The 16586-nt window shown below is 40.8% G+C and overlaps 1 protein-coding gene across 1 annotated transcript in view; it reads left to right on the forward strand.

Moving 5' to 3' along the window:
- Nucleotides 1-16586, forward strand: part of pde11a (phosphodiesterase 11a) — a 36249-nt gene that overhangs the window by 3572 nt on the left and 16091 nt on the right. Inside the window, exons 3-10 of the mRNA XM_035604386.2 lie at nucleotides 6322-6411; nucleotides 7049-7189; nucleotides 7330-7394; nucleotides 8926-9058; nucleotides 10813-10888; nucleotides 13256-13323; nucleotides 13426-13518; nucleotides 14540-14590. Coding sequence (XP_035460279.2) covers nucleotides 6322-6411; nucleotides 7049-7189; nucleotides 7330-7394; nucleotides 8926-9058; nucleotides 10813-10888; nucleotides 13256-13323; nucleotides 13426-13518; nucleotides 14540-14590 — 717 coding nt within the window. The remainder of the gene's footprint in view (nucleotides 1-6321; nucleotides 6412-7048; nucleotides 7190-7329; nucleotides 7395-8925; nucleotides 9059-10812; nucleotides 10889-13255; nucleotides 13324-13425; nucleotides 13519-14539; nucleotides 14591-16586) is intronic.

A 16586-nucleotide genomic window follows, 5' to 3' on the forward strand; every position in this document is an offset into this window, starting at 1 on the left:
CAGTTTTCCTAAGGCAGTAGATATCTCTCAAAGGGCCGGGGCTCTGATGCAACACCACCAAGAACAACTTAATAAAATCTGTTCAGAATCTCGAATTGGTTTTAGGTGCGTGCTGAGTGTTCGTCTTTAATTCAGTGTTGCCATTTAGATTTAAATAATTTTAAATGGCTGCCATCCGTTCTACTGGGGCTGCTCAGTGGTCAACAGACCAGACTGGTACCAGGCAGCCTCAAGGTGTGAATATGTGTATGGGACAAAAATGGAGAAACTATTGAGAGAATTTAGTGAACACAGTATAATGTGTCAGAGACGTGGGTGGGGGTGTTATATCTGGAGCTGGATCCATTCGTCTGTTCCTGAATGATTGTGTATTTGACCCATTACCATCATTCGAGATGCACACACAGCACGTGTTTGTCCGTCAACACACTTGCATAGGTTCGGCAGAAAGACGATGACATGCACACACGCCGACTTGTTCAATTATGTCAGCTATGAGCCCCTCAAGGATAGAAAAGATGAAACACAAAAGCACAAATCTATCTGTGCCTTTATTTTAGAGTTAGTTTTCACATTTATTATGTTTGTCTTCATTCTACTGTCAAAATTACATGTCCAGACTCCCTCCATTGTTCACAACAGATGCAGATTAGGAATTCTTTTTTCTTCCCCTTGTTTTGAGTGTGTTTCACATTGCATTAACATCACACTAATGCTCGGGATGGCTACAGCTGAATAAGTAATGAAATACAATGCTAGCATCACAGTAAGCTCCCTGCACAGCACAGTGCCACACAGCACAGCTGCAGCTCTGCTTTTATGGAAAATGTAGTGTAATAAGAAAATGTATCAGAGTTTTTAAAACATTAAATGATACCGCATTAGCAAAAATCATTAGAGACTGTATAGTATCTTTATTAGAATAAATGCTGTTCGCCATACACTGAAACCTAAAAGGATATTAAAACACATTATATGGCAGCTTTTACATCCCACGCTGCCTTAATTGTGTTCTGCTGATACCATGCGTATCGGAATCTTTTGGGGGGCTTGGATAATGGTTCAGCCTATGCATAATTGTACTATCTCATTATCTTCTGCAGAGGAATATAGTGATTGACTTAATTTAAGTGTATAAGCTGACCTTATCCTGCCATCTATGTCTTGCATTGTTATCTCCATTTAACTGGTCTTTCACTTTGCATGCGTTGTAAATTTCATAAGAAATGTGTTATTCACAGGTTGGCATTTTCATATATTTTCTCTTAATAAGATGCAAGTTGCACCATGTAGTTCCCATCTGCCAAACCAGTTTAACATCTGTGTGAGTTGATTGGCAAATAGCATTCTCCCCTCACCGCTGTGCTCCCTCTGGCTGCCAGACTCCCTGTCAAATTGACTCGAAGCAAAAGTGTAATAACCACTTTCACACAATTTCCCAATGTAAATCTACAGCTAAAGAACAGAGATCAATTTCTTCTCGTAGTTGCATGTTTTGAATGCATTCCTGCACGGTATCAGATCAATTCAAATGTATACAGTGCATTATACCACACTTACAGATCACGACAAAAAGTCACTAAAATCTGCTAAAATCAAGAGAAGATAAGGATTAGAAAGACAGAACAATGTTTACAATTAGAGGCCAGTGTGTGAGTAAAAAGTGGAAAAGTTGCAAGGTTGGAAGGTTGCATTGTTCTATATATGCATATTGGTGAAATGCAACTATGAAGTGTTGCTGTGTGAAAGCTCTGAGGCAACAACAAAGTGGATGAGATATGGTACAGTGGGAGCTTCAAAACAAGCTTTGATTTCTCAAAGAGGAACAGATAAGGGGGGTGATTGGATGTTTAAGAGACTGAGTTCCACGGTGGCTATGTGGGTACTGAGTCTGAACTTCAATACGGACTCCTTATTGCCTATTCTGTTTAGCCCCAGCAAAGTTGTTTTTCAATCGCAAATTAGTCAAAGAGCAAAAAAAAAGAGGATGTGGGGACCTAAAATTGTGCCTTGAGGGATGCCATGTCCATTTGAGTGGACAGCACTGATAACAAGTAAAACTTTACAGAGCAAGAATAGATATAGCTAGGTATCAAGCAGATGTAATTTTTGTTTGCCTGGGATAGAGCTAGTTTACTGATTATAGAATAGCATGGGTGTGTGTTAATTTGAGTTAAGGAAGTGTGTGTGTTGAACAGATAAAATATGCACAGCTGCGTAACTGAAGTACAAAAGTTTTAGGAAGTACAGAATGTCTAGAGTTCTTACAAGATCCATACACATGTAGCTCAACACCACTGAGTACCTTAAACACAGATGTCAGGTATCAGGTACAAACCAAAATAAACCTCAAGAAAATTACTGTATGTCCGAGTTACTTTCAATTTCAATTAAAAACCAACAGCTGAATGGAATATTGACATTTTTGTGGAGAAGGCATTACGTTCAGTCCCCGCCTTTGGCTCAAAGCCTGATCAATATGTTGTTGCTGTGTCATTGAGCTTCAATGATATATCATAACAGCTCAATGTACAGTATATGTCTTGTTTAGTTATTTATTGGTAGTGACTGTAAAATGCTAGCAAATCCAAATATGAATGAAATTTAAAATTAAATGAAGAAATGCAAACTTTGGTGAAAGCAGTGTATGCAGTCAAATGAGGGTCCTTAATGTTTTGAGGTTGTGAAAGGATGTATACAGATAATGTCAGAGCTTGCCAGGGCACAACTGCCTGCAGAGGCAGGGCAGGGGACAGGTCTTCTTCTGCGTTTTACTTTATCTAACTCGACGGTCAGTCGGCAACGTGCTGATTGGCGAGTCAGCTCAAGTGTAAATACAGGGTCAGAGTTCATGCTCGTAACGTCAGTATCTATCAGACTTTGTGAAAACCTCACTGTTGAAAATATTTCTGTAAAAGGTTAATTACACACAAGATATTTCCATATCTACAAACGTAGTGAGGCATGTCTGAGGACTTGAGGGGAGGAACTGAGGGAACTGAGGGCCAGACTATATGACATTGCACTATAGTTTAAATTAGTTACCTGTTGCTTAAGTAATTGATTTATACAAATATTTCATGTACAGTTTTCCAGTTACATTCCAGTCAATATTTTGAATTTTGAGGGGGTTTTTAACCTCAAAAGTTTGGGTTTGGAAAGTTTCATAGAGTCAGTCGAAACATTTCCTGAATTCTTAATGGCCACGGCAAGATTCACCCGAGGAGCAGTAAATGTTTATAAAACCTGATCTATGTTACTGCATTGATGCAAAATCTGACTTTGTGAAACCTCACTTAGTTATTGTGACCTCTCCTGTGCTCCTGGCTTCATTTTTTTCTCAGTGTACCTGCGATGTGTAGAACTATTTAATTATTTATGGATAATAGGTATAGAGCAGCACTGCTGGTATAGTACGGTGTTTATGAGCTGTGTTTTAGTATCACACATACATACAGCCAGTCAATGCAGAATATTCAAAATTCTTAGTTTGGTTGTATTCAATAAGGATTTGTGAACCACAACATTCATCGTCATCTGATCTGTGAAGTATATGTTCAGAATGTATGAAAGTAAACTTTAATGAGGTGTAGATTCCCGTTGCATGAATATTTGATGTTACCTTTAAAAGAAACAATCATTGCTTAGTGTATTTGCAAAACTGCTATGAGCTTTGCAAGCTAGGGGGTCCCATGTGAGACTGGAGAAAATGGGAGAAGGAATTGAAGTCATTGAAGTTACAGGAACTGAATGTCCTTAAGGCCTTGGTCAGTTCCTTTGGTTATTAAACCACTCTTCTGGTCAGTCCACTGGCAAAATAAAATGTCTTGTTTGCAATGCAACCATGTATAATGGCCTGGCTGACAGGATGTAATTAGAGGAAGCAGAGCTGTTCTTGGGTTTGCCTGTTCGTTCCACAGGCAGATCCATAGCCAGATCCCCAAAGTCCAGCTCGCTAATGAATCTGCTCCTGCTGGGGCTATTGATGGACACTGCCTTTCTGGAAGATCATTATTAGACAATTCCAAAGGACAGCTGAAATAGCATTACGTCGGAGCTTATTGCTCAGCATCATCTGTTTTTTTTTTCTGTGTCTGAAAACAATTGCGCGAGGCACTTGATGATGTATAATGACTGAATTAAGAGCGTCAAGTTAATTGACTCATTAGCATAGCAGAGTAATATTTCATATGTTATGATTAGAAATCATTTTGATTTAGGGATTTAATTTGCACTGAGCTTCATTCTAAGCAGTGTCATAATGTGCACATCAGTGCAACGCGACGCAAGGATTCTGTTTTTGATGATGGTGATTTATTGATTTTATTAAAAATAAACACAATGCTATATCTTCAGTAGTTGAAAACATTAAGGATAAAAACATAACAATGCCAAATGGCCTATTCCCAGTGTGGTCCTTATAAATACAACAAAACACAGAACTGAACTATAAAAAACCAGTTAAACACGTTCAACAGGAGAGCAACACATCTGATGTTTTTCTCTCATTATAAGATTTGGTTTACAGACTACAGAGGACTGAGCCTCATCTTGTATGCAAACGTGTTCTTTTCCCCTATGCCACCATTGTATGCACTGTATAAGTTCCTGAATTGTTTTGCCCATTTGTCAGTGTATTCATTCTTGCTGTAGCCAACCTGCTTTTTAGATTCAGACGGTGCTACTAGCATTGAAATATACAGGGATAAATCAAATCTATGTAGCAAACCCAGGAGACCTGTTTGATTGTGAAGAGAAACTGAAGCAATTAGAGCACAGCGTTTCTCAGCCTCTTTCAGTCCGCGCTGCCATTTTAGGCCCGCAATGATCGTGAAAGCAGCAATTAGAGTTGCAAGGTTGTCATGTGAATTTATGAATCAATCGTGAGGGCACAGAGTAAGCTCCGAATGTATTATACTTAAGTATTAATACATTTTAAATACCCGTTTTGTATTTTCGACTCGAGTATATCATCCAATATTGGTCTATTCATTTCCTCCAACTGCACATTATGTTACCCCCCATGTGTAGCCATCACATAAGCTTCACATTTTCAACACATTGCTATAGGACTGTGATCCGCACATGTTCATTTGTGGCTGATGAGTAACTGATACATGATCTTTGTCTGAAAGGTGAGAGAGAGATATCCCTGTATCAGCAGCCACAGCTGAGTAACTTCCCATTCATTTATTGTTGTAGCGTCCCTACCCTCGGGTCGCACTGAAGGCTGGTAAATATTAGTGGGTTTGTTGTACCGATTGCATTGTTTACACAGCAGCCAGATGCTAAAGATAGATAGCCAAACAAAGAGGCAGAGTAAGGAAGCACACAACCTAAATTCTATTGATTCCATGTTACGGGGCCCGAGTGTCTCCCAGATAAGGCCACATTGAGCAGTAATTATAGTGGTATAGAATTTAAACCTGTGTATTCACATTGCAGCTGTCTTTAGAAGAATGCACCTCAGCCTCCTCTCTGCGTCGTCTGCAGAAGTCGCTTGAATATTGCTGTTCATTACGAATCAACGGTGGTGAGGAAGAAGGAAAGAAATGCAGTTTGATTGTGTGCGACGTTGATTCGATTTCAGAATACATATTAACTGTAGTCATTAGGCCACATGAAGCGATTACATTATTTATGTGAAGAAAATATGAGTGAAGTATTTTTATTATCAGCCCAAGGCATAAGTAAGTATGACTACTCAGTCAAATGGTAAAATGTCAGTTAGATTGATTTATTTGTCCCAGCAAGTAATGATGCCAATGAAAGGCCATTTCTTATTTGTTTCAGTTGAAAAGTTTTCTCGGATAAAATGGATGTTTTTTTTTCTCCAAATAGCTTAACTCTTATAGACAGTTCTAAATCATACCATTACAAACTGCACGGCAAATTAAAGGTGCTGAATGTGTTCATTCAACTGACAAACTGAATGAATGTGGCTCCTCTTAAAACATTTGCAAACCAAACTTTTTCATCTTCGGTCTGTCTTTTCATTCTCGTGAAATCTCAGGAAAGCCTTGAGGTAATTTCTTCAAATGTGGCACGAATGATTAAGGCCATAACTGTATGATTCGTATGATAATCATGAAATTTAACAAAGGAATAAAACACAATTTAACTAGATTTGGATAAAATGATGATGCGATCATAATGTCAGATTTCTGGTCATTATTTAACGGCATAACTCAGAAACACAGGGAGATTGTGACCATATTTCCTGCCGCCTGACTGATGATGGAGGTGTGCAACTGCAAGGTGATACTTCTAGTTTTTGTACTTTACGTAGCTCAGTAATAACAGTGTTCAATATGTCCACAGGTGCTACAGATGTACCTGCCATTTTGTGGTATTGCAATCTCCAACGCCCAACTCTTTGCCGCCTCGAGGAAGGAGTATGACAGGAGTCGGGTAAGACCCCCATCAGCCCAACCCCAATCCCCGGGATCATTACTTCCTCCCCCTGATGCTGCCATTGCGACTGAGTATTGATCAGCTGTAGCCCACTTGCTATCACAGAGCAGCCCTGCAGCCCTGCATGGAGATTTTCCCTGGATCTGTGCAGGGGGATGGGCCTGTATCCAGATGAGGGCCTGGTCCATGATCTAAATCTCCCAGGAAATGTTAAGAGATGCACTAATTCATGTCGCACATTGATCTATGATGGAAGATAACATAATGAGAACACGCTTCCTGTGAACAGAGGAGACAAATGCGGAGAGCTCCCTTTACACCATATGATTTTTATTTGTTTGTGTATTAAATTGGATTGGCACTGGCCTAGATATAGGGCCTAATTTGCTTTTATTGGGGGAACAATCATGTTATATCATCCTCCTGGTTTAAGGATTGAGGATAATGATAATAATCATGCTATAACAGCAAGGCAGAACTTTATTTAAAAAGCCCCAGTTACTACTTGCTGACAGATTTTGTGTGTGTGTGTGTGTGTGTGTGTGTGTGTGTGTGTGTGTGTGTGTGTGTGTGTGTGTGTGTGTGTGGTTCAGCTGGTTGGGAATAATGCTCTTTTTCTGTTGCTGGTGTTCAGTCACTCTTGGAGGTTGTCAATGACCTGTTTGAGGAGCAGACTGATCTGGAGAAGATTGTCAGGAAGATCATGCACCGTGCCCAGACGTTGCTGAAGTGCGAACGCTGCTCTGTTCAATTGCTGGAGGACATTGAGTCACCGGTACTGTTTTTATCTCTGCTGTCCCAGTGTGTTTGTCTATCTGTCTGTACATTGGTTCATGGGCATTTCTGCCCTTTCTGACTGTATTAGTTTTTACCAGGGAATCTCTTGAGTAATTCGCTCCGTTTCAAATCTCTCAGGTGGTGAAGTTCACCAAGTCGTTTGAGCTACTGTCCCCTAAGTGCAGTGCAGACGCCGAAAACAGGTACGTATGTTGTTTCAGAGTCAAAATCGAATCCGCTCCTCGGTAACATCCGGTTTGCCTTGAATTTTCTATCACACCAGGAACATTTTCACGAAATAAGCATTTCTCCATCTTTGTTTGCTTTTCGTACCTCAGCAGCGGTAAATTCTGCTCGTATAAACCTTTCTGCAGAGCTTCCATTGAGGACAAAAAGTAGAGGGAAGTATAAAAATGTAATATTGTGTAGTGCAGTGGGAGTAAGATGCTGATTCTGAATAGAAGGCATACTGTAGGAGCCCTAATTAATTGGGTTTAGCTGCTTCTCTCCTCTGTTAGGCATGGCCGAGTGGAGAAAGAGAGGCTTAATATTGTGTGAGATGTTTATGGATGAAAACCAATGGTGAGAGGAAGACAAATTATCCCCAAGCGCTGCGGTTGCCATATCTGATGGTCACTTCAAGTCAGAAGTGATGGCCGCAAAACAGTAATCATAAGACAAGAGTCGTAAGAGAGGAGTAGAAATCAAATAAATGTCACGTTTGCTTGACTGGCCAATACAGTCTGACCGACGAAACGCACTCCTGTGTGTTCTGCGCTTCTGGTGACACGTAGATTAAATAAATAGCTTCTTAGATTTGTGATTTCAGGCATCGCAACTAGACAACAATTCAAATCAAGCTGGAATGACAAAAGTACAGCATTGCTGTGATGACCCGATCTTCCAAAAGGTTCTCATCCAAATAACAAAATGCACGTGTGTGTGTAATTGGGTGAATGAATTTGGTGTCAAAAGGCGAGCGTACTGTTGGTTTCCTAATGTGCCTTACAATCCCCGACCGTCCCCACGGGGAGGACAATGTTGAGCGAGTGTAACGTGCTGCTTGTGAGTCTGTGGCAGCTAAATGACAAACGTGGGACAGGGAAGAGACAGAGAGGATGATGAAGAGAGGAAGAAAGAAAAGAGGAGGGTATGGTAGCCTGCCGTCTCACTCGTGAGGTTTATTCCCTTCAGCACTGTGGGTTTCCGGTTCACACACAGCTGCATCTCCACAACAAAGGGATTGAAAAGATCCGACATCCGTGTCTCTCCATGTTTATTCTAATGCTGAAAGACAAAATGAGCCACGCTGAACATTTACCTTGTTGTGTTTGAAGGTAAGAAGTCTGTGACAGCCCACTGCAATAAATGTAAATGGAGCAGGGCTGCAGGTGTTTCTGTGGCAGAGTGCGGGGGCGTCTGGCAATGAGGAGGACAATCACACAATTAACTTTTCATTACTTCATAAGCTGCAGGAGAAGCTCTCTGATATCTACTGTATGAGAAGTTCATTTATGCAAGTCAATAGAAAAAGAGGGTCCACAAGGAGAAATAAGAGTGGCCTTCTGCAAGCTTGCAGTTTAGATGCGAAAGAGAATAAAACATTTTCTCTACTAGAATGCAATGAAAAGTTTTTTTTAATTTCTTTTTTAATTTTCATGAAAACAAAGTTATAGGCTAAAGGAGTGTGTTGGTGTTAAAACATCTTCTTCCCTTCTTATTTCCTGAACCTAGTTTCAAAGACAGTATGGAGAAATCCTCCTACTCCGACTGGCTCATCAACAACAGTATTGCGGAGCTGGTTGCATCCACAGGACTACCTGTGAACATCAGTGACGCCTATCAGGATCCTCGCTTCGACGCTGAGGTAAACACACGGTAACGCTCTTTTCAGATTTGACGTCACAGGATTTTAGTCAACAAGTCTCAGTTATAAGTATGTCGTCAAAACTAGTCCCAATGCTTCCACCCTTCATCTTAGAGTAACTGTTTAGGTCCTCTGGCTGGTGTGCTGCTTTAATCAGTTTACGTTGCTGACTTGACATTACATCAAAGATGGGTTCATTATGATACACATCCTTTATTAAAAGTGAAAACTTTCATGCCCCTAGTGGTTCCAGGTGGTATTTTTGTTAGGTCACTGTTGTCCGAGGTTCACTCTTGTTTTATCTCTTTTTCTATTACACTCATTATCCACCTGCTTTTGTTCCTCCATCAATAGGATAGAAATCTTTTTTCTCTTGCAAGGTTGAGTTGCATTTGTCAATTCGGCTGTTTTCCACCGTCTGCCATTTCCACCTGGAGACCACTATTCTTCTCTTTGATTTGGTTACGCAAAGGTTGACGCAGGTTCCTTTGTACCGCGGATCGAGTCGAGAATAATATGGTGAAAGCAAAGGCTTACAGGAGAGCAATGTATGCGTGGATGGTCTCATTTTTCTATCACCATGACACAATCCGCATAATGGCAAGTTTAAACAAAAAAGTTGTCTGTTTCCGCTTGAATTTGACTCTCACGTGACGTCTCGTCTGACTGCGACGACTCGTGTTTAATCTTATGGACTCACATATTAAAATTGCCGACGGTCATTTAAATTGATGAAAAATCTTAGAAATGTCTTCAAGACCAAACACGGTCTTGTTACCTTTGACTTATTTCTATGTACAACAGAACGTCTTTTCTCATTGGCACCACATGGTGGGAAATTACATACAGCCTGGATTTCCATCTCTCCCATATCCTCTATAGGGTAACGGCCCTTTCAGATCAGGAAGCGATAACCACAGCAGCCGGTGCTGATGCTGCATAGATCTAAACAGAATCCCACAGCGGCTAGCGCAGCAGTCCTCTCTGCATCCAGCTGCAAGCAGCAAAGGTTTGACATGGTCAACCTTTTGTGGCACCACCATTCCCACCTGGCTGTGTGGAAAGGCAACCAGCTGGTTCTCACTGAAATTAATATGTATATGGCAACTTGCTGCTTTTCAGTTTGATGGGCCTTAAGGGTACTTACTGTACATCACTTCCTTCTGTTCCTGTATTTCCATGTAGCACCTCTCTTCCATTAGAGGCGAGGCGTGTATGCATAGTTAATACGCCAGTAGGAAAATCTAGTTCGATACTAGAGAGTGGGATATTGTTTTAAATCTTTCAATACTGGTGCCTACACTCTTCTTGAGTGTCTGGATCATGTGCAGGTATTTTTAGTACCTTTCTCAAATGTGTCAGTAATGCTGAAGTAATGTGATGGAAGCGTTTTTCTCTAAATTAAATACAGTTAAAATGTGGGAAAAAAAGATTTAAATTGGTAAATAGTGGAGTAAGCCAAGTTAATAGGTTGAGTTGTGATTAAAAATATTTTTATAATGAATTAATACAGTTAACAGTATTTTTCTTGAGTAGTCGGTGATCATTTGGTCTATAAAATGTCTGAAAATAATGAGTCCATCTAGTTTCTTGTAACCCCAGGTGATGTCTTCAGATTTCTTGCTTGGTGTTGTGGAAAGCTCAAAACCAGAGTATAATGCTGAGCACAGTGAATGGAAAAATATATATTTATTCATATTTTATGAGGATGGATGGTGATCTTCATATCATCACTGTATTTTCCCTCTTCTTAGGCGGACCAGTTCTCGGACTTCCACATTCGCTCTGTGCTCTGTGTCCCTATATGGAACAGCAACCACCAAATCATTGGTGAGTTCACAAATTGGGCTTTCTTTTTTGCTGAACTTATTTTATATTAAAATATAACATCAGTCATTTCTGTGGGTGAACGAAGATTGAATTTGGAGAAGTGCAATACACTATATGTCCAAAAGAATGTGGACAAGTACACAGCTGCAGGGATTCTTTTCGAGCCCGCGAGAGCTTTAGTGATGTGGTCGCTGATGTCAAGGCTCACAGTCGACCTTCCAGCTCTCATCAAAGCTGTTGGATGGGGCTGAGGTCAGGACCAGCACAGCTCTTCAACACCAAACTGGGAAGAACATTTCTTGTACCACATTGTCAATGTTGAAACAGCAAAGAACCTCCCTCAAACTGTTGCCACAAAGTTGGAATTACATTACGATCTAAAATGTCATGTTATGTTGTACAGTCACGCAAACCAAAAGGCACATGCATTCACATACTTTCCGCCAGTATACTCAGCATTAACATCATGCAGCACTTACATGCGCTCATGATATAGGTTCCAAATTATTATCTTTTCCTTTTCTTGCTGCATAGCATGAGCATCAGCATGCGTTCAGCTGAGGCTGCGTGTGTGCGATTAGATCCGTGCTGCACCATCACAGGAGGTGGAGTTCCCTTCTCCGAGCTGTGTGTTTTGTGTTTGTGAATCAGCCCCGGGCCAACGCACCACACTGACACTAAATGATAAATCATTGATCTCTGGTCTAATTTGGGTGCTTGATATTGCAGGGAGGAGCAACGACAGCAACTCCCCTTTGATTTTTATTTGACTGGAAAGTGATCGGCATATTTGCTGCAGCTGTTTGGTTAATACCTTTGTGTGTGAGTGTGTGTGCATGTGTGTACTCACATTTTTTTTTTTTGCCTAGGTGTAAGTGCATTTGTCGGGGAGGGGAGAGGAGAGGAAAGAGGAAGCAGTGAAGGGGGAAAGAAATGGAGTGTGTGTGTGTGTGTGTGCGTGTGTGTGTGTGTGCGTGTGTGTGTGTGTGTGTGTGTGTGTGTGTGTGTGTGTGTGTGTGTGTGTGTGTGGGTGGCACCTGAGGATCTGGAGTGAAAAAACATTATACAAACACAGCAGCAGGAGATGAAATTCTCAAGTCAAGGATTCATTCGGTTAGAAAACAAATGTCCTTGTGTCATCCGCCCAAGGTTGCAGCCGGCTCCTTCAGAAGGCAACAACAAAGAAATACTGTTGTGACCGTAACCTCAATAATGAAGTTTAATGTCAGCATGCAGTGAAGTTCACTGTAATAAACATATCTGGTGCAGATATGTTTAAGAAAGAATAAAGATTACTATTTAAAAACACATTCGTTTTGCTAGCCTGATAATCACACTTAATTGCCATTTCGTCTTTGTCATAAATTCATCACATTGCAACTTGGTAACTTTAAAATAAATAGATTCATTATTTGGCTTAATTGCCTGAGGCCAGAAACACACTGCTACAGCGCGTTTGTCGCTGCTGTTTGATTATGACCGATTTCCGAGATCATACTCGGTCTGCTCAAAAACAGGCCGCGTGCAGTGTGATGCTAACGGAGCATCAGACCAGCGTTGTGATCACATTAAACATGCAAATGTGCACAGATGGATAGCAACAGGCCTCTGATAAACTCAGGGTGCACCTGGAGTACCAGGTACAGGTGACGGACAGATGGATGGATGAGATCACGGTGTTGTTTACTTCTTCATAAAAAATAAAAAAATGATCAGTTACCACCCGACCCGACCAGTTCAAGAAAAGAAAATCCCTGGTCTTATTTTTTCACAATTGCTCGCCACACAACTAAAAACACTTGTTTTGTATAAAAACACCGTACCGTGAGTGTGGCTGTGGCCATCATTTCCCAGCGCCAATAAAAGTTGGTCTCATCATACCAATTAAACATTTGTGCTGTATCAAGCAAACGCCTTTTCTCTGTTTTCAATTAGGTGATAAGAGAAGCCGTCTTAACAGAGAGAGCTGCTGTCACATAAAGAGGCTTTTCAGCATCGCGGTCAACGTCCGAAGTTCCTCTCCAAAGCACCGTTGATTGAATTGCACTATCAGCACTGATACATATTGTCATTTCATATGTTTGTTGCTTTCACTGAGCCCACTGTTTTTCTTTTTTATGTGTAGCTTGACACAACAGATATCACCATTGTGGAGCTGCCGCATACATATATACAGCTATTTGTGTTAGAGGATGTTGTGCCTCTGCTTAATTGCCATTAATAATGCATGTCAATGGCATGGAGTGTGTGGGTTTGATCCTCTTTTAATTGGAGGAAGGATATATGCGCCAGAGCGTCGCCAATATCGCGCTCAAAACTTCCCTGTTAAGTTCCTATTGTGTGTATAAAAATGACTTTGTGTGCCAGGCGTCGCTCAAGTGCTGAACAGGCTCGATGGGAAATCGTTTGACGACGCAGACCAGCGTCTCTTTGAGGTATTGCACTCGTAGCTGTATCTTTTCTGAATGAAGTCCGTACTGTGGGAGCGTGTTGGGAATCTTGCAGTCACGCGTTTCTGTGTTTTGTTCTGTTTTTAGGCGTTTGTGATCTTTTGTGGACTGGGCATCAACAACACCATCATGTACGACCAGGTGAAGAAGTCCTGGGCCAAGCAATCCGTGGCTTTGGATGTAAGAACACAGCGTCTCGTTCCACTTCCTGCCTCATATCACATTTAGAAAAAAGGAAAATATGCCATTTCTTCCACATTATTAGCAACAAATCTTTTTCTCTGCTTCTAACATTACTATGCAAACTGTAATGCTGCTTCAGGGTGTTGACTTCAGCTGATTCTGCACTGCTCCTGCCCCCTACTTCAGTTTGTCATGCCGGCGTGTACATTGTGTTTGTGTTGGCTTCATGCCCTCCCTCAGGTGATTTTTCCCCTGCTCGTCCTATTTGTTCTCCTATTTCATTAGGAATATTATCTTGTGTTTCCTTTCCAGTCAAACATGCGCTCTATGCTGAAACATTTACTCAACAGCAGTCACAGGAAACAATGGCTGCTCTATGGCCAGTATAAAACCTGACCCATCCTCCCTCAGGGGTCTTTGTGCTTGGCTCCACTTCTTAGTCTCATATTTCCACAAGAATGTACGCCTGTAAAAAGAAAAAAAAGTGCTGATCTCTTTTTGTGGGTAACCTTCCCACAAAGGTTTTTATTGAAAATTAATGAGAGGTAGTGAAAAGCAATCCCTCATCTGCCCTGCAGCATGTAGCCATCCAGCACCGGCCAAACAGTGTGTCCTCAGATTAAAACAGGGAGCTTTCAGGTGCATTATGGCAGTTAGCACCACTGTGTTTCCAGGTAGAGGAAGTGGTGAACAGAGAGACAGAGCAGCCAAAGGAGAGACACAGAATGGACTAATATGTAGATGCATTGCTTCTGGCGGCACTGAATAAACATGAGCGTTTATGATCAAATAAGCAACTGCAGGTCTGTGTGAGGTATTTCTCTCAGGAAATGAAGGGAACACGGCGATGGAATTAGGGCGGACATTTCTGCTCTTGTAGACTGTTCTAGCCGGCGAGTGTTAACTTCCTCATCTGGAGGATTCGCCGGAGCCACAGTCGCGCTCCGAGAGCCCTACTGGTTATTTTTAATGATCTGAAACATATCCTGAGTGACACTATGTCATTATTTTGTTGCAGGTTCTGTCTTACCATGCCACTTGCTCCAAGACTGAAGTTGACAAATTCAAGGTAACAGATATTCACAGTTGCCGTCATTACGGTTGTCTCAGCAGACCGGTTTGTTTCTCTCAACAGTTACAGTGGTCTGGGGGATTCAGGTGTTTAACTCAGGGATATTAAAGTCTCAATTCAAGACACTGTTTGTTCTTAAGCTTTCGCCAGTGTAACCAGAACCCGGTGAATCTCACTCCACTGTGCTGTATAATTTCTAATTTCCTTTGCAGAATTTTAAACTACTGGCGAGCTAAGCACAAATTAAATTTAAATTTCCAAACTGGTCAACGTATGAGGCTGTATTTATTTATTTATTTATTTTTTACAAAAAAAATAGTGGAAATATATGTTCCCAAGACCAAAAAAAAGCAATTTTAAAAATTTCTTTGATTCAATTTACATTGATCAACATTCATACAAATGTAAATGCATCCGAGTTTACTGAAAGGCTCGTTTTTTCACCAGCAGTCCCTTTGCCAGATGTTGATAGGCATCCTACAGTGATAAGAAATAGTACAATAATAATACAATTGTAAAATCGGAACAATAGTTAAAAAGAGAAATTATGAAAAATATGACTCTACACCCATTTCTCTGGGGTTTATGGCTTTGTTCTGATGAAATAATGACCTCTGTTCCAAATGTGTGTGTAACATTTTCTTATAAAGTGTATTTCCCTGTAATAGAACAAAAATTGTTCTGTTTCCACAAAGTAGTGGATTGGGGATGATGTCGAGTGACCTGGAGTAGTCCAACACATCCTCATACCTCAATGACAAAATAGGTCGTATACATCCTCGCCTGTTTTCTGCTGCAAACAGTGTTTCTTGTAGTTTGCATGTGCGTATACTCCCTTGGTGTAGATAACAATTTGTGACTATCAGGTTTGCGCTGGTGATGCAGATAATTGCCATAATATCATTTCATTCTTCTCCTTCTTCAGTTGACGCGTTCCCTGATATCTTGGCTTGAGATTCAGTTCGATTAAAGACATTAAAGAGTATAACAGTATAAAAGATGATGATTTGATTACACCCTTCTGTTTCATTAAAGTATGAACAGCAGTAAAGCAGACTCAGATTCATCTGGTGCTTGAAGTGTATTGGTTAACAGGAAGGTTAAATTCTTGGAAATTTAGCCTACAATGCATTTGTTTTGCTCACGGGCCCTTTAATTGAGATATATATATACATTCCTAATTAAATAACAATATCTCATTAACTTTAATGGGAAAGAAAAAAAATCTATGACAGCAGAGAGGAATTATTGACAGACTGTCATCGAGACTTCATTCTCCAATTCCTCCAAAGAACCGTGAGCATGAATATAGGCCGAGAATTCCCCAGTGAAAATAAACTAATTGTGGTATTTGAAATGGATTACTCCAATCAACAGGCAATCATTCTCCATGCATTATTTATAAAGATGAAAAATGAAAAATATCTACATTTTTAATTGGCATGACATTTCTGAAATATAGATATGACCTATTTTCCTGCACTTTCATGTGTGGGATTTTCCCCTGTGGCCATTACCGTGAAGTAGGAACCCTGCTATCCAGTGTGATTGTGTGATCTCTCAGCCCCCTCATCCGGCACCCAGCTCTGCCTCCTGCCTTTTTCCCCCCACTTTCTTTCATAACTGCTCTACATATAACGGGGGGAGCCTGTGCCGCGGAAAAAACAAATCTGGCTGATATTTTTTTAACCTGGGGCTGTGAATTAAGAGAGAGGACAATACCTGCTGACCTGACAGGCAAAACATTTGTGAGGGAAACATTGGACTGCGGTGGCTGTCAGACACGGGGATGAAGAGAGAGAGAGAGAGAGAGAGAGAGAGAGAGAGAGAGAGAGGGAGAGAGAGAGAGAGAGTAGACAGGCTGCGTTGTGCTGAAACTGTTACAAATATTTCTGTGAGAGTTTTGACTCATTGGAATGAGTGAAAATTGGAAAAGGAAAATATCTGCGCATTGTCCTCATTAGACCACTTTGAAGACAGGAGACACGGATGC

Source organism: Scophthalmus maximus, chromosome 14 (assembly GCF_022379125.1).
Source record: "Scophthalmus maximus strain ysfricsl-2021 chromosome 14, ASM2237912v1, whole genome shotgun sequence".
In the NCBI taxonomy this organism is placed as follows: domain Eukaryota; kingdom Metazoa; phylum Chordata; class Actinopteri; order Pleuronectiformes; family Scophthalmidae; genus Scophthalmus; species Scophthalmus maximus.